The sequence below is a fragment of the Macrotis lagotis genome, chromosome 5 (genome assembly GCF_037893015.1).
Source record: "Macrotis lagotis isolate mMagLag1 chromosome 5, bilby.v1.9.chrom.fasta, whole genome shotgun sequence".
Classification (NCBI taxonomy): Eukaryota; Metazoa; Chordata; class Mammalia; order Peramelemorphia; family Peramelidae; genus Macrotis; species Macrotis lagotis.
In genome coordinates this window covers 26,516,315-26,542,805 of record NC_133662.1, presented here as the reverse complement: position 1 = coordinate 26,542,805, position 26,491 = coordinate 26,516,315, and the positions used below count along the sequence as shown (strand labels likewise).

The 26,491-nt window shown below is 36.2% G+C and overlaps 1 protein-coding gene across 6 annotated transcripts in view; it reads left to right on the top strand.

Annotated features, from left to right (window-relative positions):
• Nucleotides 1-23,292, top strand: part of ADGRF5 (adhesion G protein-coupled receptor F5) — a 173,548-nt gene extending 150,256 nt beyond the window's left edge. For 5 of the 6 annotated variants that reach the window (XM_074237123.1, XM_074237128.1, XM_074237127.1 and 2 more), the window contains 6 exons: nucleotides 1,174-1,353; nucleotides 4,072-5,466; nucleotides 9,219-9,260; nucleotides 9,374-9,433; nucleotides 10,285-10,369; nucleotides 12,831-23,292. In XM_074237123.1, the coding sequence (XP_074093224.1) occupies nucleotides 1,174-1,353; nucleotides 4,072-5,466; nucleotides 9,219-9,260; nucleotides 9,374-9,433; nucleotides 10,285-10,369; nucleotides 12,831-12,910 (1,842 nt within the window). In that variant the 3' untranslated portion in view covers nucleotides 12,911-23,292. Of the gene's footprint in view, nucleotides 1-1,173; nucleotides 1,354-4,071; nucleotides 5,467-9,218; nucleotides 9,261-9,373; nucleotides 9,434-10,284; nucleotides 10,370-12,106; nucleotides 12,174-12,830 lie in introns of all 6 variants that reach the window. The other variant, XM_074237124.1, reaches the window with a different exon arrangement.
• The last annotated feature ends 3,199 nt before the right edge of the window (nucleotides 23,293-26,491 follow it).

Below are 26,491 nucleotides of genomic sequence, written 5' to 3'. Positions count from 1 at the left end.
TACCAATTGAGTGAGCTTGGGCAAGTCATTTATTCTACAAAATTTCCTAAGATTCTAAATTCTGGAGTAGATGCTATCCTACATGAAAATCTACTCATTGGAAGCTACCCATACCACTAAAGTAATGATTTCATATCCCCTCTAAAAAAATTAAAGAAAACTATTATTTTCAACATATGAGATAAGTCAATCAACAAATATTTGTTGAACTCTAACTACTATGTGTAAATCAGTATACTAGATAACATGAAGGTAGGAAAGAAATGGAAGCTATTTCCCCCTGCCCTTAGGAAGTTTTTAGTCCAGATGAATAGATTAAAAAAAGCAAAAAATAAATAAATAATGTTTGAGATGAAATACAACAATGTAAAATCTCATAAAGAAGTTCATAATAGAATTTAATTCAAAAGGATTAACATTTTACAAGAGATATATGTGATGGATTCATGAGCAGCAAAGGATTTGAGATGAATTTCAAAAGATAAAGGTTTTGGATGGATGAAAGAGGGGAGTGAAATTCTAGTCAAGGGCAAGGCATGAGCAAAATCAGAGTTGAAAATATAGCAGAGAGTTTCTAGACAATGAGTAGGTTGAAGTGGAAAACAACTGGAGATATGTCTGTAAAAACTGGCGAAAGAATTGAAGAAGACCTTGAATGACAGGGTAAGTAAGGACTTTGAATTAGTCTATAGATCAGAGGTTCTTAAACTGGAGTTCATGAATTTGATTTTTTTTAATATTGTGGTACTAGTATTTCAATATAATCTATTTCATTTGTAGTCTTATGTATTTTATTTTAGACATTTGAAAACATTATTTTGAAAAGTGGTCCACAAAACTTCATCAGACTACTAACAGGGTTCATGAAACAAAAAAAAATATTAAAAACTTTTGCTTTGACAATTGGAAGTCATTGGGTGTAGTAGGGTTATGCCATGATCCAAACAGTTCTTTTAGAAGGATAATACAACAGGACATATTGGAGAGATATAGAGCAAAATTTGAAGCCGCATGAGCAGCTAGGAGACTAGTTTAGTATTCCAAAGTACAACATGATAAGGGTCTGAATCAGACTTGGTATCAGTGGGAAAGAAGGTTAGACAGAGGTATGGTTTTTGAAAGGCTTTGTGAAGAAACATGACTTGTTTATTAACTGGTAACTTTTCTCACTAGGCTTTGCTTATGAGCCCTGAGCAAGAAGAAAAGCTGCTAACATACCTTCAAGATCTTTCTAGTAGTACAGGGAAGGTGCAAAATGAGATCAAATCATCACCTGGAAACCTGAAGGCTATTATTACCATCCTGGAATTGTTGTCAACAGTTCCAACCCAAGTGAATACAGATATAATGACAGTAAGTTGTACTCACAAACTTTAGGAACTTTGTTTGGATTTCATGGCCCCCAAACCACAGGACATGCTTGTTCCTCTAGATTAGAAAGCAGTGTGGTACAGAGAAATGAAGTTCGAGGACCTGGGTTCAAATTCTGTCTTTGCTGCTTATTACCAGTAAAACCTTGGAAAATTCATTTCTATTCCGTGGGCTTCAGTTTCCTCATCTGTAAAGGAAAGAAGTTGAAATAGATAATATCTGATATTCTCTCTAGCTTTCCATTTATGATTTTATGATTAATTCAGCATCCTCAAAAGATCTGTAACAAATTTCCTCCAGAGGTACCACCAATGAAAAGTCCCATATCAGGGCAGTTTCTTAATCAGTTGGTGATTGCCAAGGTCATGTTATAGGTGATATTGATCAAATACAATGCATAGTCACTTGTGACTCTAGTGTTCCAAACCTTTTGGTCTTATAACTTTTATCAAATTCATTTTGATACCTGCCTGTCTTTGTATCAGAAAATAATGGGAAGCATGATCATTCCCCAGAGATATGAGCCATATTAAATGAAAATCTTCTAAGAGTAATTTAATTCAGCAAACATTTGTTAAGTCTCTATTATATGAAACACTGTGCTAAATACTGTAGATGGCTACAAAGATAAACAAACAAAAGTTTTCCATTCCCAAGAAGTTTCCTTTTAATTGGAGAATACAATACAGAAACAGAGAAGTAAATAGATGACAATTTGAAGCTAGTGAGAGTGCTAATATCTAAGAGTCAGGGTGGGTTTCCCATGGACGAGAGATACCAGGGTAAATCCTTGAAGGAAGTTAAAAATTCTAAGAAAACTATGATGATGATGATGCTAATAGAATTTATATAGTTCTTCAAAATTTTCAAAGCATTTTATTGATGTTCTCTCATTTGATCCTCACATCAAACTTGGGAAGCAATAATAATAAAATTATAATAACTAATGTTTATTAGTTAATAATATAATAATAATTCAGAACAAATATTTATATAGCATTTGCTATATGACAGGCTGTGTTCTAAGGGTAGCTCAATAAAGTCTTGGACTTGTAGTCAGGAAGACCTGAGTTCAGATCTGGTCTCAGATACTTACTAGCTGTGTGACCCTGGAAAAGTCACTTAACCCTGCTTGCCTTTGTTTCCCCCATCTATAAAATGAACTAAAGAAAGAAACGGCAAAGCATTCTAGTACTTTTACCAAGAAAACCCCAAAGGGGCTCACAAAGAATCAAACACAAGTTAATTAACCACAAGACAACAAACTATGCTATGTGCTTTCCAATTATTATATCTTTTGATCCTTACAACAAACTTGGAGGTAATAATAATAATAGTAATAATAATAATAGCTAGCAATAACTTACTATGTCCCAAAGCACATGTACTGAGTGCTTTGCAATTATATCTCATTTGATCCTAAGAGGGAGGTGTTATTTTTATTCTCATTTTACAAATGAATAAACTGAGGTACAAAACATTAAGTGACTAGCCCAGGAGGCACACGGGTGATAACTATCTGAAGCAGGAATTGAACTCTAGTTTTTCTGACTCCCAAGTCCAATCCTCTATCGACTGTTCCGCCTACTATGACACAGAGTTGAAGCAAGCAGGCAGTCAGCTGTAGCAAGACAATCTGTGCAAAGATATTGAAGCTCTTGGGCACTTGTAGTGAGTGAAAAGGGCTTTCCAAAGACAGTGTTACATTTGAATATCACAGGGGAAAAGGCAGAGCTCATGAGCAGGGGAGCAAGTGACATAACTTGGGTAGTCTAGTTTTCTTATTCCCATCATGGGACGGCTAAGTGGCACAGTGGATAGCGCACTGGTCTTAGAATCAGGAGGACAGCAGTTCAAATCCAACCTCTGTCATATATTAGCTGTGTGACTTTGGGCAAGTCACTTAACTCTGCTTTGCATCAACGGCCATTTCCAGTCATCCTGATTCATATCTGGACCAAGATAGCTCTGGAGGAGAAAATGGGGCTGGTGACTTAGCATAGCACCCCCACACACACTCAATTTCAATTCACATGCTTGACATGGCATCACCTCCCTAATGTCATGGACATTTTCAAAAATGAAGGGGGAAAAACCATTATTTTTCTCTTCATATATGAAGTAAAGAGACCTTTAATTAACAGAGAGGAGGGAAATAGTTTTTATGGGACTTTGCCAGGCAGTCCTGCTGCCTATAGTGGGGTGTTTCAACTCTAATTTTTCTAATTCTACCTTATTTCTTCCAACTCCATTTTCTTCTTCTCCTCTTTCACTGATTCAAACAATTTCTAAGTTCTTAACCTGATATCAATGAGCCCTGAAAAAAGGAAAGATTTCAGGCTATTTGTAAACTCAGAATGGAAAAAAGTAAATCATTATTTCAATATGAATGACTTCCTTTGTAATATTATAACTTTTATTTTGCATTTAAAAACATCATTCTGAGAAGAGGTCCAGAAGTTCCTCTAGTCTGCCAAAGGGGTCCATGAAAAACAAACAAACAAAAAAAGTCAAGAACTCTGGTTCTAGAGTAATATTCTTTTTCTTCCTAAGTGAGTATTCATTTGAATTAAAGAATTTGGTGAGGACTTTCTATATCCTACATACTATCCTGGGCCTTGAGGATAGAAACTCAAAAGCTAAACAATGCCTGGCTTCAAGGAGCTTACATTCTACTTTGTTGGGCTATCTCTCTTACAGCATGTGCTTTCTACAGTCAATGTCATTCTTGGCAAACCCATACTGAGCACCTGGCAAGTTCTACATCAACAACAGGCCAATGAGAGCTCTCGATTACTGGATTCTGTGGAGAGATTCTCCAGAGTGCTACATGAGGGAGTCAGTGCTATTCCTTCCATCACTCATGCCAACGTGCAAATGAGGGGCCTTATGACTACAGCAGGACAAGCGACTGACTATGACCAGCACTTTCTCTTCCCTGATTCCAATCTCTGGGGTCAAGTAATTATCGACAGTCAACAGATCCAAAGCCTGGAGCCAAATTCATCCATCATCACACTGGCATACCCAACACTAAAAGCTATCCTACCCCAGAATGTCCAAGACAAGAACTTTGTAAATGGCTTGGTGATGACGACCACAGTTAGTCAGGGTGTGACAACACCATTCAGAATTTCAATGAAATTTAAGAAAAATGACCTGTCAATGGTAGCACCCCAATGTGTCTTCTGGAACTATCGCCTCTCCAATCACACAGGGGGATGGGACAACAGTGGGTGCTTTGTTGAACAAATAAGAGAGGATAGTGTCTTCTGCACCTGTAATCACTTAACCTCATTTTCCATACTGATGTCCCCTGATTCTCCTGACCCCAGCTCCCTCCTAAAAGTACTGCTGGATATCATATCTTATATTGGCCTAGGTTTTTCCATCTTGAGTCTAGCAGCCTGTCTTGTTGTTGAAGCTTTTGTCTGGAAATCAGTAACCAAAAACCGGACCTCTTATATGCGCCATGTTTGTATCGTGAACATTGCAGCCTCCCTCCTCATTGCTGACTCCTGGTTCATTGTTTCTGCTGCCATTCATGACCAGCGCTACCTATTCAATGAAACAGCTTGTGTGGCTGCCACCTTCTTCATTCACTTCTTTTACCTCAGTGTCTTCTTCTGGATGTTGACCCTTGGCCTCATGCTTTTCTACCGTTTAGTCTTCATCCTCCATGACACAAGCAAGTCTATCCAGAAAGTGATTGCCTTCTCCCTGGGCTACGGTTGCCCACTGGTCATATCTATCATCACAGTGGGAGTCACCCAGCCAAAGGATGTGTATATGAGGAAAAATGCTTGCTGGCTTAACTGGGATGATACCAAGGCCCTCCTAGCTTTTGTGATTCCTGCACTTATCATTGTGGTGATAAATGTGTCTATAACATTTGTGGTCATCACTAAAATCCTGAGGCCCTCCATTGGGGACAAGCCAAGCATTCAGGAGAAGAACAGTCTATTTCAAATCAGCAAGAGTATTGGTGTCCTTACTCCCCTCCTAGGACTCACCTGGGGGTTTGGACTGGCCACTGTGTTCCAGGGAAGTAGCGCTGTGTTCCACATTGTATTTACCCTACTGAATGCCTTCCAAGTAAGTAAAAGGGACTTGGACATGGGGTGGAGGTAGAACATTTATTACTGTTGTAGGTTATTACTTTATCATGAGATTTATTGTGATGATTAAGAATGATAAAGTTTTCAAGTTTACAGAGCATTTTACAAACATTCTTACATGATCCTCATAATAGCCCTTTGAGTAGGGGCAATTATTCCCATTTCACAGATGAGAAAACTTACACTAAGAGAGCTTATACTCCCAAGTGATTTAGCTGGTCAATGTCCAAGACCTACTTTGAGCATTGGTCCTTCTTTTCTCTATTCCATTGTGAAAAATTAATGATAGAACCAAAAGCCAGAATGGAAACTGGGAAGATATATAGTTCAGGGAAGCTGTCTATCTCAAATTGCAGGAATCTCAAAATTCGGAAGCTCAAAAGAATTCATTCTCAAAATGCAGATTTATCCTTGATAGAAAGTTTCATTCCTATTAATATTACAGATAATGAAAATCCTTTCTCTTATCTGGAAGCCTATCTTGTCAATATATTTATAAATACCATCAAGATCAACTTCATGATAAAACACATTTATATTAATATTTTATATGCACATATATACACACATATACATACATAGGTACATGCTTGAATATGTCTTTTTTATGCTTATAAAGCATTTTACATACCTTATCTCATTTGAGCTTTGAACAACTTATCAAGAAGGCTTAAATATATGGCTGGTCCAAGGTCACAAGCAAGATGTGAACTTAGATCAGGATATAATCCACTATAACATACTGCATTATTTGACCTGCCTCTGCCAAAGTAACAGCTAAGGGATACTAAGCAAGTCATTTAAACTCTCTGCACCTCAATTTCTTCATCTGTAAAATGGAGATAATAATACTATTACATCACAGCTCTACAACTTATATAAGGTAATATATGTATATACACAGTTATGTATGAATACATACAAATAACTTGGCAAACAAACAGTGATAATTATCAGTTATTATTAACCAAAATTTTAGATGAAGAAACTGAAGATTAGAAGCTAAATGCTAGGGCGGCTAGGTGGCGCAGTGGATAAAGCACCGGCCCTGGAGTCAGGAATACCTGGGTTCAAATTTGGTCTCAAACACTTAATAATTACTTAGCTGTGTGGCCTTGGGCAAGCCACTTAACCCCATTTGCCTTGCAAAAACCTAAAAAAAAAGAAGCTAAATGTTTCTTTAATGCTTCTTTTATGTAACCTATGATCACATAACTACTAAGTATCTGTCAGTACTCAAACCCAGGCCTCCTTGATTCTAAGTCCAGCACTCCACCCATTAAGCCACATTCAGCCCCCTTCTTTGAAGATACAAAATTATCCTTATGGTGAAACCAGTACAGTCCCTTCAGGAGAAAGCCAAGAGCTATGGCAATGGCAAAACTCAACTGATAGAATCAAGAACTAGAAAAGCTGCTGCAAGGTCAGAACTTACTTCTGTCACCCCAACTTCAGGACCAAGTTCCAAAGCAGCAACACATTCAATTCGATTAAACATACACTCATACATAAACACACACACACATACACACACACCACACACAAAAGTTCATTGCATAAAGTTCATTTCATATTCTGCTACAAGATTCTTTGATATATCCTTGTGTCTAAGTAACTCTCACCAGTTAGACAGACCTGAGCTCATTTCCCAATTCTCTGAGTGATAAACATAAATGAACTGATAAGATTAACCAACAGTAACAGAGGGATAAGGGTGGTGTTGAGGTGAAGGGTTGAGGAAATCCTTAATTTAGTTGAATTATCCTAGTTTTTTAAAAAATGTTCTCCTCATTTACTAGTGTCATACTCTTTACTGAGTATCATTTAATTGATCCCTCCCATAGTGTGACTGATTATCCCCCAAATTTAGATAATCCATAAATGCCATTATTTGTCATTTAATCTCAGCCTTAGTTTCCTCATCTGTAAAATAAGGAGGTCTGATTTTGTCTTGTGAGGTTTCTTCTTTAATTCTTTAATCTTAGGAATAGGGACTGGATCTGAGATTTCATTGGTATAGGGAGCCTCCCAGATAAGGAAATTCTTTGTACTAGAAGTGGGTAGCATCTTCTCTGTTAATTATAGTCTGAAAGTGGTTTTTAGAGAACTATCTGGAACATTCAGGTTATGTGAATTGCCCAGAACTACACAACCAGTGTAAATTAGAGACAGTATTTTAATTCTGCTTTTCTATTCCCCAAGGGCAGCTCTCCATAGCCACTTCATTATTCTGCCTCTGGATCACATAAATATATTTCTAAAAAGAAACTGAATATAAAAATTTTAGATGGAATTTTTTTTGGTTTCATATTATAGTTCACAGACTTTTCAAAAAGATTCTAACTAACCCCAAGAGGGTATTTACTCATTTATTTACTCATTCCTTCATTTCTTTGGCCTCCTAATTCTCCAAGTTCATTTAAATGTTTCATAGGACATTAATTCCTTGACATGGATGCTTAGGAATATTAAGTTGAAGAACTAAAAGATCTTACAATTGAAGATTAATCAAAAATTAATATAAAGCATCCCTAAAATAGCTAATATGAGCCACTGGAAAATTAGGGAGCAGTTCCATACAATAAAAAGGATTCTCTGGACACTTGGGTTTAAATAATGATTCTGTCTTTATCTTTATCTAGCAGAACCACAGAGGTTCCATTTTTTAACTGAAATAGTAGCAGAAAATAATTTTTTAAAAATAGATTCATAAAGGACCTTAGACTTCTTCTAATCTAAGGTTCTTCGTTTTACAGATAAGAAAACTGACCTCAATTGAGATTAAATGACTGGCCCAAGATCACACAGAGAGAGAGCTAGTATTTAAGCCCAGGTCCTTTCACTCCAGATTTAGAACTCTTGAGATTGTATATAACTAGATCTGTCTTAGATGCTAATTTGTCCACCTCCATCCATAAGTAAGGCACTTGAGTCCAGGAATTTACCCACAGTCATCAAGGTGAGCATCAGAGGTAAAATTTGAGCTCCTGTACTTTTATCCTAGGGCTTTTCTTTTTTTTGTATCTTGCATTCTTCACCCTTTCAATATACCAAACTACCTGCACTAATCATTGGTTATTGTTCAGGATTTTCAGTCATGGCCAAATTCTTTGTGAGCCTAGTTGGGGTTTTCTTGTTAAAGGTACTAGAGTAGTTTGATCTTTCCATCTCCAGCTCATTTTATAGATGAGGAAATAGGGGCAAATGATTTGCCAGTATCATACAGCTAGTAAGTGTCTGAGGACTGATTTGAACTTCCTGACTTCAAGTCCAGCCCTCTAACCCTTAGGTCACCTAGCTGCCCCTGTTATACTCCTTTTCATTCCTAGCATCATAGTAATTCAATATGGTTATGGTTCAAAATCTCTGGCTACTTGACTTCTTCTCTTAATAATAAAAACATAACTTTGGGGAAGAATATTTTTAATATAACCTATTTTATACAAGAATAAATAGGTAGGTAGGTAGATAGAAAGAGATAGATAGATAAATAGATAGATGGATGGATGGATGGATAGAAAGTTCTGTCTATCTTCCTATCTATCTAATCTTGCCTCATTATGCTCTACATTTATTCTCTAATTCCAGGTTTTAAAAAATGCAGCACAATACAAGGGTACCAACAGTTAGTAGAAAATTCACAATGCCTTCTTCAAGAGGGATTGTGCCTGCTAAACTTTACAACTGAGGAGAAGCAAATCTATTTTTCAAATCTTTTTTTCTCCCTAGGGATTATTCATTTTGTTGTTTGGATGCCTCTGGGACAAAAAGGTAAGTGCACTAGTCATTAAATCCCTGAATTTAGGATATCCTGTAAAGGATATCCTACTTAAAGCTTAGACTTGCTTAACCAAGTCACTGATGACTTCTTTCAAACAATCCAGGTACAGGAAGCTCTGCTGCATAAATTCTCCCTATCTAGATGGTCTTCACAGCACACAAAGGTAAACTCTGGAGATTTTTCTTTACTTTTCACAGAGAGCCCATATGATAAGTGGCCAAGGAGAGGGCTAAGCAATGACTTTGATCCATGGCATCAGACAGTATAAGATCCCTCAAAAAATTCCTTTTCTATTAACAAGTTTTATGAAGCACCTACTAAGTTTTAGATGCTTGCTAGGGGTAGGAATACAAAGACAAAAATGAAATAGTCTTTACTCTCAAGAAATATACACTTAATATCAGTTGTCAAGGAAATTGCCTCAGCCTCTGTAGGCACGGACACTGAGTTTTAATTAGTATGAAATCAGGAGATCCTCAATCTGGAATACCATAAATATAGACAGCCTACAGTAATGATTTTTAATTTCAATTTAAATTGAATTTCAAAGAAAATTAAATGATTTAAGTTAAAATTAAGAAATCAATGTACTGGGGGAATCTAAGATCCAAAGAAATAACTCCTGATAATGACAATTCTTTCTGGAAAAAACAAACTTATTATACATCTATATCTCAATATGATATGCTAACTAACCTTCATACATAAGGAGATTCCCAGTGGTCACTATTAGTAACAATTATTTCTCTAGTGTCCAATGAGACCTGGTACTTGATGCTGCCCTTTTAAAAAAAAAGGAAATGCATACCCACCCATCTTTTCTCTGCTAATTCCCCTTCTGAATAAGTATACTTGCTTGAGTGATGGTTGGAGCTAAGGATTCAGTTGTGGTCACTGAACAGACAAAAGCTAATCCGTCAGAATCTAATTCAGTTCTGGATCTTGGCATTACTAATCTCATGCTCTAAACAAAATTGCAGTGCTCCTAAATGATGAATTTTTTCTGCCTTCTAGTCAACATCTCTGACTTCATCTACTCCTGTATTTTCCATGAGTTCTCCAATATCGAGAAGATTTAACAATTTGTTCGGTAAAACAGGTATGTAGTTACTTCTAGGTATTCTCATTTTAGTTCCTTATCCTGTGATAATTTCTTTGATATTTTTGGTGCTATATGTAAAGAAAAATAGTTTTATTTGACTAGGGGGCAGGAAGAAGGGGAAAGGGGCTCATTTAAAAAAAATCAGATAAATACTTGTTTAAAAAAAATCCAAGAGTTGGGGGCATCTAGGTGGCGCAGTGGATAAAAGCACCGGCCCTGGAGTCAGGAGTACCTGGGTTCAAATCTGGTCTCAAACACTTAATAATTACCTAGCTGTGTGGCCTTGGGAAAGCCACTTAACCCCATTTGCCTTGCAAAAAAACCTAAAAAAAAATCTAAGAGTTAATATGAAGGGAAATTTCAGCAGGCAATTATTTACAATGTGGCAATCCCTATGCCTTGTGTGCATAAATAATGTCTTAGTATTCTATACATGATTTAAGAAAGCTGTGACTGTCACACAATACATACACATATTCTCACACCCTTACACAAATACCCACATACCTATACATACAAACTGCTCCCTCCTATGAGATTCTATTTATAAACCAATAGCCACTTTTGTCTTATAAATTGCATATTTATGTGAAAGTCACTTTTATAAGCCACATAGCCATCCACTTTGAGCTCATTCAGATGATTGCCTCAAGAGGATCTGATTCTCTAGTTTTAAAAAGCTGATATTTATCCATCTGGGCTCCATATTGCTGTCCAGACTTACAGTTTGGATGTGAAAATATTAATACTTAACTTTTTCAAGTTACACAAAGTAAGCTGAGTTACACAGAATATAATGACATTTAGAACATCTGGCAAATTAAGAGAAGCAGGTCCTCTTCAAAAAAAGGAAGAACAAACAATAACAGGGGTAGTGAGTATCCTCAGAATTCACTAGTATCCCCAATCTTTCTGGAAGCTGTTGAGATACTACACAAGTCCAAGTCTATAAAATTGCCAGGAGAATCCATGTGGTGATGTTTTATTTGAAAATAAGCCCTAGAAAAGCCTTTTATTGACAAATATTTCTAGAGGCTACATATATATTTTGGGGGAATTATTTGTTTTTTAAAAATGAACAATAAACCTCCTACTTCACAAATAAACCATCCTTACAGGTTGAAAAAGAAATGACTAAACCCTCTGAAGATGTTGCCAATACAACTGCTAATATAAAGACAGTCCTCTGTATGAGTAAGAGCAATCACTGAAAGCAAGGAAAATGAGATGGGTGGATTATCCTGTTTGATGTTAAAAATGAAATTCAGTGAACATTATAAGTAAGGTCTTACAGATCAGGAAATATACATATATTTTAAATAAAAAACTAAAACAAACCAAAATATAAAGGGGTAGCTAGGTGGTATCATGGATAAAGCACAGACCCTGATGTCAGGAACACCTGAGTTCAAATCCAACCTCAGACACTTATTGGCTATGTGACTCTGGGCAAGTCACTTAATGCTGATTGCCTGAAAAAAATAAAATCCTATATAAGCTTTTACTAGAATTTTCTAAATTTAATTTAGGTTTGAAAGTTGAATTTATGGATATAACCAAGGTTAAAACATATTATCCAGGATAAGCCAAGAAACTTCTATAATTAATGGAAAATTCAAATGCACGGTGACTACCTGAAGTCCCCTGGATATTTGAATAGATTTCTCTTCCATCATTTATTCCTTTGAAGTTTTGGTGTTCTATAATGACTATCAATTTGATTTATGTTGTCAGCAGTCACAAAGGCACCCCCATGCAGTGATGGAAGCCTTGTTGGCTGTTGCAGTCCATGATCTTTATGGTAGGGTGGGCACTTTGTCCCTTCCCTCCCCAAACACATGTGTGTCCCTGAACTTGATTCCAGCTCTTATTTTCCCACCTCACTCTCCCCTAGCACCCCCTTCTTCTGAATTCCTCCTTCACACTTCTACTTTTTCCCCTAGTCTTGTCTGGATTTCCCTTTTTCCTTCCCCTTCCTTCTCTTCATTCCTCTCTTTCCCTCTCACTCTTTAGTCCCTTCTTTGATATCTGTCCAGGTTTCAGAAAACAAAAGAGGAAGAATGTCAGTGCTGATCAAGTCTACCACCCACTGCAAGCATAGGAACTCCAGTCCCTCCTGTCCTGTGCATGAAGTGGCTTTGGATAAAGCTTGTGGGGATAGCTAGCTACATTCAGAGCTTTGTGGAAATCTGGCTGTTCCTTGGCTGCTAGTGTGGCATGAAATATAGTTGGGGCTTTTCTGCTGCCATGCATGCTTGAGAGCAATCAACTTGGCTCTATTCCAGAGTATTCTGATGATTGAGGGGAGGACCAGAACCCTCCAAATTATTTTAAGGCATGCCAGTTTGCCCCTCCATTAGAGCAGATCTCCCCCTGAGGGGCAAAATAGGAAGTATCTACTTTCCACCTTGAGAATAACTTTCTTGATAATAATTGTATGTCTAACTTTGTCTAATAGGAACATACAATGTGTCGACTCCAGAAACAACCAGCTCATCTGTGGAAAACTCCTCCAGTGCTTATTCTTTGCTTAACTGAAAACAGAAAACCAGATTTGCTTGACTTCTGGGAACAACGGACTTTACTGCTTATTGACAAGCTCCAGAAAGGGAGACACCTGTAAAATAGCCATCAGTAAAGCATTCTCTCCCTCAAGGCTTAATGGCACAAACTTTTGCACTAGGGAAGAGGTCACACTAATTCATTTAAAGACTTTGACTACAAGTGGTTTTTATTGTTTACTTTTGACTTTTTTTCTTCTTTGGAATTATCCCCAATGTGTACAGTATTTAAATGATCACATATGTTGCCCAAAATCTAGCTTCTTCTCTGGCTTGAATGTGAATTAAGGTCTTAAAGAGACATTGTTATGGTTGCAGTTTGGGCCCGATGATAAGATTTGTTTAAATAATAAGACTAAAGGGTTAGCATGTGTGCGCACGCGCACACACACACACACACACACACACACACACACACACAATTGTGACCTTAAGGTTTTTTTTAAACAAAAAGGGACAGTTTTATATTCCAGTGATAATTGTCTAAGGTGGGATAGTCATATGCTGAAAATGGTGGAAATAACAGAAAGAAAAAGAATTTGAAAACTGAAAGGGAGCCCCAAAAGCTATCCCAAATCAGTTGTTGGTACAATTCAAGTGAAGTCCAGAAAAATGGAGAAAAAGGAGGGAAGATAGAAAGGAAATTTAATTGTAAAAATAATTTCATTTGTAATATTTAATTTATCAGAAAAAAGAAAACAATTATGACTCCCTTAATGATCTTATCCTCATATATCCTTTATGAAGAAATAAGGGCAAAGGAAACTGGGAGATTATTCTTTTGTAGACTCAAGCACAGAGTTGTAACTATGGCACTGTAATTGGAGCTTTGTCTCAAGATGAGAAATTTAGAGGATAACTATAGTATGGCATGCTTCCTTACTCTCTTCCCTTGCTGACTTCACTCCCAGGATTGTAGTTTCTTGCCCTTCTTTTCCAACAACTTAGAAATCTTATAACTTCCTTCCCTTAGGAGCTGTATTCCAGGTGAGCCCACCCCCTTCCCATTTCTCCTAGGTACAGAAATGACTAGTTATAATTCAACCCAAGCAAATACTTAAATATTGGTCGAATTAAATAGAGCTTATAAGATAAGTCAGGTTGTTAGGATTGTTCATTGAGGCCTCTCTTTGAAATGTGCCCCAATGATCTTGGAATCTTCTGATTTCTAAATTATATCTATATATATTGCACTGAAAATAAATTCATATTCTTATTATTTAAGAGCTTTAGCCAGGTACTTCTCTGTGCATTGCTTAGTAGATGTTTATAGTGTTATTGTTCTTTTGATGATGATGATGATGATGATGAATGATATAGGTAGCAGTTTCTCTTGGTGTATCTCACAGCTATACATTCTCTCCCCTAGACTCCTCCTTCACAGACCAGTTTGCTTTAAGATGTTTCATGTGGTTCACACCGACTACATTCAGCAAATCTTCCACAAGAGTTTTTTATTTTTAGCTTGCTTTTCTGTGCTCCTAATGACACTTCTTCCCAGTGAACAGATGATGGAGCCTTTCCTAAAGTTTAAGAAATATTCTTTCCCCATATAATCTCCATTTTAATGATTATCACCATCCATAAATATTTATTGACATTCTTGGCATTTTGTTAGGCACTATGTCTATATAGAATATATAAGAAACATACCCTCAGCCCTCTAAGAAGACTAGTCAGATAATTGAAGATTGTTTTTCTTTTTCCTTTTTCCTTTCTTATATTATTTTGGTCTTTCTTTTAGTTTCCTCCCCTTTTATTTCTATATTTTTACATATGGCCTAGAGGTAGAACAGGGAGGGCAGCTAAATGATGCTTAGATGAACTCCTTATTTTTATCCATTTACAAAAATACAGAAATTGACCACAAAATATATCTGTGATGGTCCAGCTGAGGATTCTATGACTAAGCATCCATTAAGAACAATAGCTTTGTAGTCAGAGGACCTTAGCACAAATTCCATCTCTGACACATCTTATGTGATTTGGAGTACCCAGATGTCTGTTTTCTCATCTGTAAATTGAGGGAATTAAGCCTTCAAGGTTCCTTCAAGTTCTAACTGTGTGATTCTATAATAAATATATGCAACCTAAGAGATCAAAATAACCTGAATTTACAGGGAATTTTTCTTTGTCACAGAACTAGTTGCATGACACCTTATAAATTATTTAATTGAGTCCCCTTGTTTTAAATATTTAAAAAACAGAGACCTTGGAGAAGTTTGATGGTGTGCCCAAGATCACATAGGTAATGTTTTTGTGCCTCCAAGGCTGAGAAGGTTTTGGAAGGCTCTAGAATAAAGGATGTCAAACAAGGAGAGAACTTGAATGAAGTGGAAGGTTATTTGCTCTAGAAACATAAGAGTTCAAATGATGACTGCAGTTAGAAAAGAGAAGAACAGAAGAGTCACAGAACCAAATTAGCTTTATTTAAGGGAAGTAGATGGCAATTCTTAAATCTGTATTTTTAATGAAGAGAAGGGAATCCCTAGACCCACATCCAGTTGTTCATTTTGTATACTGTACTTCCACTGGTTTTAATGGTAACCCTAAGGAAATGATTGTGCTTCACAGTGTTAACAAGATTTGTGGAATTTCAGGAAATTTCAACAGTTACACAGGATATGACTTTGGCACCATGCCCAAACTCCTGAATAAGAGCACGTTCTCTGACTTCTATATGACAAAGTGCTCACACATAGACAAACACACATACCTACGATGTATTCAAAGGTTGCTCTGAAAATAGATGGAGATGCAGTTCCAGATTCACCAGGGTAATAAAAAAAATATGATTTTCTGATTTCTCAACCTTAGTCCAAGATTCAGAACTTAATCTCTGACCTTTTCATTGGATGATTTTTTTTCCAAGAAATCTCCAGAGAATTAAGTAGTGATATTCCAAATTGTATAAGTTCGTGACAAGAGGTCCAATATATAGGAATATGGAGTTCCATAGTTGACCCTGTGGTGAAAATTTTTCCTTTTACAATGAACTGACCTCATGTAGTAACCATGAGGGATAGAAGTGAGTTGGTGGCTAAGATGACTAATGATAGGTTTTAATGAGAGATATAATCTGGTTTATTTGCAGAGAGGGGTAGTGTTTGCTTTTGATTGCTCTGCTCCCATTCTTGCTAGGATTACCTGTGAAATTGCCAACAGAAGTTTGAGAAATGGGAGTGAAATTGCTTTATGGAGCTGCCATCTCCTAAACTGCCACTTTCTCCAACTTGGGAGGTTCCCTCTGGCATTCATCAAGTTCCTATTGTGTGTGTAGAACACTGAACAGAATATTAGGACAGATCAGGGAGAAATGAATATCCTTTGAACTTAGAAGAGTTCTTGGATTGGCTGAAATAAATTTAAAGTCTCTGTTCTTAAAGTACCTGTAGTCTAATGGCAGGATAGATAGCATAGAACTAGTCACTGAAAAATTATTCTGCTAAGCCCAAAATAATGATTTAAGACACGCATTCCCTAGAGATGGCACAATTCTGTCTCCTCTGCTCCTTATACCTATGCAGTGTTTTAGAGAAAAATGAAAATAATCTTCAGATTTTCAGAGTATCAGAGAGTAAGTATTGCCAGGTTAGGGTCAGGGAAAAGATAACATGGTTCAGGAGATTTAGAATCAGAGTGCTTGAGTTTAAACTTCCTTAAAAGACCTTGGATATGTCATCTAACCTCTGTTTCCTCATTTATAAAACAAGTAGGTTGAGATAGATGACTCAGTCTGAAGTCTTTTCCATTTCTGAATCCATGCACCTATGATTATAGGGATCCCCAGTCTTCTGTGATTCACATAGAAACCCTTATAAGGATGAAAAGTGTAACTGGAGTAGGAGGAAAGGATTAGGCAGTAATGAGGAGGTAAGAATGATGAAGGTAAAGAGTAAGGCGAGAAGGAGGTGGGAGATAAAGTCTAGGGAGAGGTTTCAAGGTGAAGGTAATGGAAGGTCATGATCTTTGTGAGGCAGAGAGTAAAAATGGGCTTCTAGAATTAATCTGAAGCAAGCAAAACCAAAATAAAACAAAAAAACCCAACTTTTTCTTTAACTGAGAAATTTGAGAGAAGGGGAATTTGGTTGTGATCACAGAAAGAGCTGGAAAAATGCAAACAGATAAGTTATATCATGAACAAATATTTGGAACAAACAGCAGCTACTCAGAAAAGGAGGAACTCTTAATTCATGTATCCTGTGTAATGTTCAAGGTGCTAAATGTGACTGCCTCATTTTAAGAGATAAGGAAAAAAGATGTTATAGGGCTGCTTACCATAAATGCAAGTATCTGTGTCATAATTTCTAATCATATCTTGCTTGGGGGATTGATGGACTTTTGATCCATGTTTGAGAACAAAAAACCTTCAAAGTCTTTGAAAGTTTTTTTTTTTTGTATTCAAACATTCTGTTGCTACCAACCAGAGCCCGTGGTAGACTTCCTAACTTCAACCAGATTTCTCAACTAACAACCAGAGATGATGTCTTATATTGTACTCTCCTATTACCCCAACCAAATCACTGTAGCTCTACTGGGGACCCAAAGAGAAAGGCTTGAGCAACAGTATGAAGATTAGATTTGATACCCTTGGTCAAAATTGCAGCTAACCCTTAATGAACTATGAAAGCAAACATAGTAAATCAGTTGCCTCCTTTCAGGAAGATTCCTTCCTTTATATTCAGGGACTATTGTTTGGGTAATATTTCCACCCATGCATAGAGATAGTTCTAAGTGAATTCTTAGTAACAAATGATTACAGTTCTACTGTAAATTCTGCTATCTCCAAGCTCTGATTTCAGAGAAATAATAATCTTGTTCCCAAGACAGGCTGTCAGCAGGTTCAGGTATGTTTTTAATCACATGTTGTCTACCACAAAATTCTTCCTTGCTTATTGACTAGCTATGATCAGAAAAGATCTGAGGATGAGAGAGTTTATGATATTAAGAGATCACTTGGTTTCCCTTAAGGGAGAGTTGTTTTTCAGTACTGGAAAAGCTCTTAACAGTCTCCTGGTGAATAGATTTAAGAAGGTCTCTGAATTTGTATGGAGAAAAAGAGTTACATTTTTTAATATAATTAATTTACTTTATAACTTTTATTTTATTTTATGTATTTAACAATATTGTTCTGAGAAGGAGATCCTCAGGTTTCACATGCCAAAGAGGGCCATGTCAAAAGAGAAAAAAATTCATAAACACCTGCTGCTTCATACTGTCTTTAAGATGCTCACTGCCAAAATGAAAAGCCTCAGTTTTCTTTGTTCAAAGTATCTCTGTGATGGGACCAGTAGCAAAGGTTCCTCTTTGTAAAAAAGAAGGCTCTTTAGGGCAACTAGGTCCTGTGTTTCTTTTGCCCTAAGAACAAAAATGAGAGAAGTCAGCTTTCCAGAAAGGAAGCCATTGAACTGTTACAGAAATCCACAAAAGGGGTGACAACTAGTTATATTTTTTTTGTTGTTGAATTATAAAGATTTTATTTATTTTGAGTTTTACAATTTTCCCCCTAATCTTACTCCCCCCCCCCACTCGCCACAGAAGGCAATTTGCCAGTCTTTACATTGTTTCCATGTTATACATTGATCCAAATTGAGTGTGATGAGAGAAATCATATCCTTAAGGAAGAAGCATAAAGTATAAGAGTAAGATCAGACAATAAGATGGTTTTTTTATATAAATTAAAGGTAATAGTCCTTGGTCTTTGTTCAAACTCCACAGTTCTTTCTCTGGATGCAGATGGTATTTTCCATTACAGACAGCCCCAAATTGTCCCTGATTGTTGCACTGGAAAGAGCAAATCCATCAAGGTTGATCATAGCCCCCATGTTGCTGTTAGAGTATACAATATTTTTCTGGTTCTGCTCATCTCACTCATCATCAGTTCATGCAAATCCATCCAGGCTTCCCTGAATTCCTGTTCCTCCTGGTTTCTAATAGAACAATAGTGTTCCATGACATACTTATACCACAGTTTGCCAAGCCATTCCCCAATTGAAGGACATTTACTTGATTTCCAATTCTCTGCCACCACAAACAGGGCTGCTATAAATATTTTTGTACAAGTGATGTTTTTACCCTTTTTCATCATCTCTTCAGGGTATAGACCCAACAGTGGTATTGCTGGATCAAAGCATATGCACATTTTTGTTGCCCTTTGGGCATAGTTCCAAATTGCTCTCCAGAAAGCTTGGATGAGTTCACAGCTCCACCAACAATGTATTAGTGGCCCAGATTTTCCACAACCCTTCCAACAATGATCATTGTTCTTTCCAGTCACATTGGCCAGCCTGAGAGGTGTAAGGTGGTACCTCAGAGAAACTTTAATTTGCATTTCTCTAATAAGTAATGATTTAGAGCAATTTTTCATATGACTATGGATTGCTTTGATTTCCTTATCTGTAAATTGCCTTTGCATATTCTTTGACCATTTGTCAGTTGGGGAATGGCTTTTTTTAAAAAAAAATTTGACTCAGTTTTCTGTATATTTTAGAAATGAGTCCTTTTGTCAGAAAAATTAGACAACTAGTCATTTTAAAGGAGTTCTAAAACTCCTGATCTTCTATGAACCAACCATCTCTCATTATAGCTTTTCTGGTTAGTGTACCCTTCATGTGTATGCTGATGATGCCAAAATATATTGGATGGGAAAACTGTTATCTGATCCTTGCTCTTAATACCTACATTTTTGTTTCCCAATCCTTCTCTTGAGTCCTGCCCCATCCCATTCTACCCTGTATTCATATTGCCTAAATTTCATGTCTCATATTAGGATCATGACCCCATGGGCTTCCCTTGAGGTTTTTTTCTCTCATTAGATTTATCTGTAGCATATTGTCCTGTCTTATGATTTTCAGCTTTTTTTCAAGAACTCTGTTCTCTGTAAGATAATGTATACTATCATGTAAGAGGAAGACATTTATTTTTGTATTTCAGAGAGTTTTTTCTTGCCTTATAAAATTCACACTATATATATATATATATATATATATATATATATATATATACAGGAGGAAAATATTTGTTCTTACTTCCTATGTGTATTTCATCACCAAGTTCTCTGTCAATAAAGACTGCCCACACAGGTTTGAGGGGTGACTGCTTATTCTAAGCATTTACAAGGTATAGACCAGGGATGAATTGCTTTCCACAAAACAAAGACCTGGGATCTGTGAATTTAAAAATGCATACCATATTTCCCCATGTATAAGATGCACCCCTTTTTGAAAAATTTGGGGTCTAAAAACTGGAAGCGTCTTATACAGTTGCTGTTGATTTTTTTTACTTACATTTCCAGCTTTTTTGTGCTTGTCTTTGTGCTTATTGTTTCACATTTATTATTGGTATAATAGCTTACATTTTGCCAGGTTCTGCCCAGAAGTGACTCAGAAAAAGATTTTCTTACAGTGCTGAATTCAAGTTAAAAGTGATCCAGTTTGCAAAAGCAAATGAAATGGTGCTGCTGAACATCAGTTTGGTCCTCCTCCAACTGAAAGCAATCTGAGACTGGATATGGGAAGAAGAAACCCTACTGAAAGTGCCACAGCAGAAGAAGGCCATGGGAGGAAAGTCAGCAAAATGACCTGACATAGAGAGTGCATTAAGGATATGGATTAAAGAAAAAAGGGAGATTGGAATTCTTGTGCCCACAAAGATAGTTCAGAATGAGGCAAGAATTACTGATGAAAAAGGAGTGACTTCTTTCAAAGGAGGATACAATTGGTATTTCAGTTTCCTGAAATGGAATGGAATAAGCATGCATTCACACACCAGACTTGCCCAGGGAGAGAGCTTGTGGTCAACCACAGACCAGAGCACAGGCAGAAGAGCAGTCAAAGCATCTCCTAAGACATGGATTTGTCATCAAATACACATGAGGATAAGCTAATGGATGGGAGTTTTGATAGTGATGAGGAGTTGTATGAATTTTATGATGAATAAAACTTGAGTTCAATAACTTTATGTAATACATTTTTTCCCAAATTTCAGGCCCCCAAATTAAGGTGCATCTTATACATGGAGAAATATGTTGCACACACACACACACATAAAGTATATATAATAATATTTTGGTATAATTGATTACTTTTTGTTTATTTTGTTTGTTTAAATTATGTATTTTGATTACTTAAAATTATTACTCTGAGAAGGGGTCCACAAGGTTCACCAGAAAAAAATTTTATTGACACACCAAACTTTACCAGATCATGACAGATTATGAAGAGAATTGTATTGAGTGTCTACCATGTGTCAGTATAAACATTTTATCATTTTATCCTCACAGCAACCCTGGGAGATGGATGCTCATTCCCATTTTACAGTTGAGGAAACTGGGGCAAACAGAGGATAAGTGTTGTGTTCACTGACTAGCTGTGACACAATGTCTGAGATCAGCTTTGAACTATCATCAAGAACCCTTGCTCTATGCTGACTTCCAGGATCAGTGTGATGAAGAACTTTGAGTCTATACCAAATGGAGATTGTCCATATGGTACAGCGTGAAGGAAATTGGATCCAAAGGAAAAATAAATTCCTCAGATTTCTATTTACTTTGTGACTGTGGACAAGTCACTTAATTTCCTTAGGTCCACTTTCCTGAACCCTCTACCAAATCTAGATGAATGATTTTAACTTTCCCAGATGAAAAGAACTTGGGATGTTTAAACTGGAGAAAAGAAGGTGAGAAGGATGACATATTTAAATATTTAAAAATCTTACTTGATGAAGTTATATTAGTTATACTTTGGGGACTTAGAGGGTAAAGCTGGGATTGATGATTCAAGATTGCAAAGAGGCAAATTTAGGTTTGATGTCAGAGAAACCTGAGAATTAGAGTAGAATGGGGTGTTTCAAATGATCTACAAGCCACTTTTATAGGAGGGGTTCTATGGAGGTATGGGCTGGATTAGATGGAAGCTGAGGTCCCTCCCAACTCTAAAATTTTGAGATTCTAAAACTTGTTAGCAAAGAAGTTCATCATGAAATATGAAATATGAAAACTTTGCTAAATTCTGGAAATGCAAACAAAGGAACAAAAATAGTCCTTACTCTCAAAGAGATGTCTAATAAGGAAAGAATATAAAACTACCATGTACAAACATAAATTAAACTAGTCACTTAGGGATTAATTAGTCCAGCCTATTTAGGTACAGTGAGCTTAGATAATCTTCCCAAAGTCACTCGGTGTGATACCTGGACAACAGGGGAAAAGAAAGTGAGGAACTGGTCCAATCACAAAAAAAAACCTTCACAAACTAATTTGATCACTAAAAGGTAAAATCCAAGAATGCCTTTTGTCATCATCATCATCATCATCATTATTTTATTTCACTTTATTTTCTTCTGATGGGAAGGTATTTGATTAATATAGGTTTGTTTTGGGGGGAACACCAAATTTCCCTAGACCCCTATGGTGGGAAAAAGCTCAAAGAATAGTCTCCAGCTGCAGGACTGAGTGAATGAGTGACACTCTGCCCCAGAATCGATTATCCAGATCTCTCCTCCAGTTTTGCCTGGGTGTCCTATGACTCTGCTGCTCCCTGGTGGAAATTCGCAGCATTAGCTCATTTCAGTAGTTGACATCAGAAGAAACTGCAAGTTCAAGCAAATCGAAAATTTTCAAAAGAGCAGGGTAAAAGAAACCTGTTATATATTCATAGTTCATTGACTATGATGGAATGATAAATAAAAAATAAAATTAACTAGTGAGAAAGAAGAATGAATTATGAGAAGGGAGGAAGAGAGGTAGAAAGGGGTAATATAGCTTATAAAAAAGGAACTAAAGAGCTTATTCAGTAGAAAGAATATTGAGAGGTGGTGAACAGTATTTGAAACTTATTTTCATTAGAATTGGTTCAAAGAGGGAATAACATACACATTCAATTGGTATAAGAAGGAAGGGGTTAAAAGAAAGGAGGACAGATTGGAGGAGGAGTGGTCAGAAGCTGAATATTTTTGAAGGTGGACAGAGGGAAAGGAGATATAACTATAAGTAATAGAAAGTAGAATACTGAGAAACATACAGGAATCTTAACTGTGTAAAAATTATAGCAAATTTCTCTGATACATATACCATCCCTCAAATATATAGAAAACTGAGTCAAATTTATAAGAATGCAAGACATTCCCTGTTTGATAAATGGTCAAAGGATATGAACAGGCAATTTTCAGACAAAGTCATTTGGAAATGGAGATATGCAAATTAAAACAACTCTAAGGTACCACTCACACCTATCAGATTGGTTGACAGAAAAGGAAAATTACAAATGTTAGAATGTAGGAAAATTGAAAAATTAAAGCCCTGTTGGTAGAATTGGTGGGAAACTGTGCGCATCTTTTAACCAAGCAATACTGCTACTAGATCTGAATCCCAAAGATATATATAAATATACATATATATATATATATATATATATATATATATATGGTATAAAATATAGCAGCTCTGTGTGCTGGCAGTGTTAGAAATTGAAAGAATACTAATCAGTTGGGGGATGACTGAATAAATTGTGGTAAATGATTGTCATGAAATATTAGTGTGCTATAAGAAGTGTTGAACAAAATGCTTCCCCCCCAAAAGAAATTGGAGTCAGGAGTACCTGAGTTCAAATCTGACCTCAGACACTTAATAATTACCTAGATGTGTGGCCTTGGGCAAGTCACTTAACCCCATTGCCTTGCAAAAAAAACTTAATAAAAAAGAAGTTAAGTGATTTGCCCTAGCTCACCAAGCACTAAGAAGCAAAGCCAAAATTTTAGCATATTTTAACAGAGATTTTAACAAATCCAGCCATCTTTCCATTGTTCCATCTCACACAGTTCCCTATGACATGTGTTCTTCTTTTGTCTTATTTTTTAAGCATCATAAAAAAAGTTTCCATTTCTATTTTCATTATCTGTCAGTTATTCCTATTGTCATTTTTTTACTTAGTACCATTAGGATGATAGGTGTTGGCTGAATTATGTTGAGAAGACTAAGATATATTTTAGCTATGTGATCCTGGGCAGGTCTCTTAACTCAGTTTCCTCATCTATAAAAAGAGCTGGAGAAAGAAAATAAAACACTCCAGTATCTTTGCCAAAAAACAAAAAAAAAAAAAAACAAAAGGGGTCACAAAGAGTCCAACACGCCTTCAAAACAACAAAATAACTTAGTTTGCATTTTCTTTACTATTGAAAGTCAACAATCCCTACTTTAAAATCAAGAAAAGCCAAGGAAAAGCCAAATACCTGATTATCCACATCTCCTTATTCTCTGTCATCACATGTGAATTCAATTGCCAGAAAGTCATTTACTACCCTTAGCCTCTCTGGGATCCAGCCCCTTCTCATTATGCACACAGTCAACTCCTACAGCTCAGGACCTCAACACCTGAATTATTCCAAGGGTCTCCTAATTTGTCTCCCTACCTCAAATCTTTCCCCACTCCAATTTATTCTCCAAATGACTACCAACGTGATTTCATTCAACATAAATCTGTCTTTGTCACTCACCTATTCAATGAACTCCAGTGGTTCCCCAATGCTTCTAAAATAAAAAGTAAACTATTTATTTGTCTTTTAAGAAAATTCACATGATTCCAAATTATCTTTTCAGTTTTGATATGCATTACTCTCAATTCTATACTTTCCCTCACACATGAATTTCAAATAGTGGAGAGTGCCAGACCTGAAGTCAGGAAGACTGATTTTCCTGAGTTCAAATCTGACCTCAGATACTTACTAGAAATGTGACCCTGGGCAAGTCTCTTAATCCTGTTTGTCTCAGTTTTCTCATCTGTAAAATGAACTGGACAAGAGAATGAAAGACTGCTTTAGTATCTTTGCTAAAAGAAACCCAGAATGGGTTCATGACTGAAAAATAATTAAACAAATAATATTATCTGAATATGTCTTCATCAAAAGAACAGAAGCTCCATTAAGTCAAGGATTGACTTTCTATCCTCACCCCCAACACAGAGCAGGTACTTAATGAATGTTTATTATTTGTTTTAACTGGTTGGTCAAAGGACTTCCTCACCAGGAATGCCCCATATCAATGAAAACATACGTTCATGCTTCTTCCTCCACCCCCCAAAGGGAAAGCATCTTTAGACATACTCAGCTATAAGTTTGCAAATTCTAGATTCAAAGATCTTAGCAAGAATCCATAGCATCTTGTTCCTATGTATCTGGTAAGTTGGGGATGTAGAAGTGGATTTATATATATTTAGTTTCATTTTGTTTTGCTTTGGAGGAGTATATAACATGGAAAGGTTGCTATGACAATATTTATACATGAAAATTCTAATGCATGATTAACACAGACACAAAATGGTATTGTGAAATAAAACAATGATATCCTTGTATTATTCCCATTAGCTTAAGTGCTTATTATACATTTTATTTTTGTATTTAGTAGTTATTTATTTTATCCTATTTTTAGATACACATTATCTACCTCACTTCCTCCCCACTTTCAAATGAGGAAGTAAGAAAAATAGAAACCCTATTACAAACATATATAGTCAAACAAAAAATAAACCCCTTCATTGACCATGTCCTTCCCAAAGGTCTAAGTCTGTATTCTCAGTCTATCACCTCTGTATCATGAAGTAGATAGTTGTTATACTTTAAATGCCATTAAGTCTTGGACCTGCTAGAAGAGTGTAATCATCTTTTATCTTTGCTATTAGCTGATTATATGACTTTGAGTAAGTTAGACCTTAGGAACCAAGAATTTTACTTTCCTGATCCTCAAAATACTTCATCTATATAATGAGAAGGATGGATAGATCTATGTTTCTCAATTCAGATTTTATATATGACAGGTTAAGTCCTCTATATTCTCAACGAAGTATTGTTAACCTATAGCAAATTACTTGCTTTTTCAATAAGTAGGGGAGAGAAAGGAGGGAAGAGAATTTGGAATTCAAAAATTTTAAAAGAAACAAATATTAAAAATTGTTTTTACATGTAATTGGGTGAAATAATAAAATATTCAATTATTTAAAAAAACAGCAACCAATAAGTGCCTAAGCCTTCATGGCTCTTCTTATCTTGAGGAATTAAAACCTAACACTGACAAGAGAAAGAAAAATAGGAGGAGCAGAACAAGACAGAAAATGTCTTACTAGAAATGTGTTAATTGTATTCATTGAGAGACAACTAAGTGATGCAGAAGATAGACTACCAGATCTGGAATTAGGAAAACTCATCTTCCTGTGTTCAAATTTGGCTTCAGACATTTACTGACTGTGTAACCCTTTGCAAGTCAATTAACTTTTATTGCCTCAGTTTTTCATCAGCAAAATGAGTGTAAGAAAGAAATGGAAAACCTTAAATAGAATCACAAAGGGTAGAGCACAACTGAAAATAACAAAACAAACACAAGATTCATTGAAAATATAAAGAGCAGGGGCGGCTAGGTGGCACAGTGGATAAATCCCACCTCAGACACTTAATAATTACCTAGTTGTGTGGCCTTGGGCAAGCCACTTAACCCCATTTGCCTTGCAAAAAAAACCTAAAAAAAAATATAAAGAGCATCAATTGAGTTGCCTTTCCTTATAAGAGAAAAGAA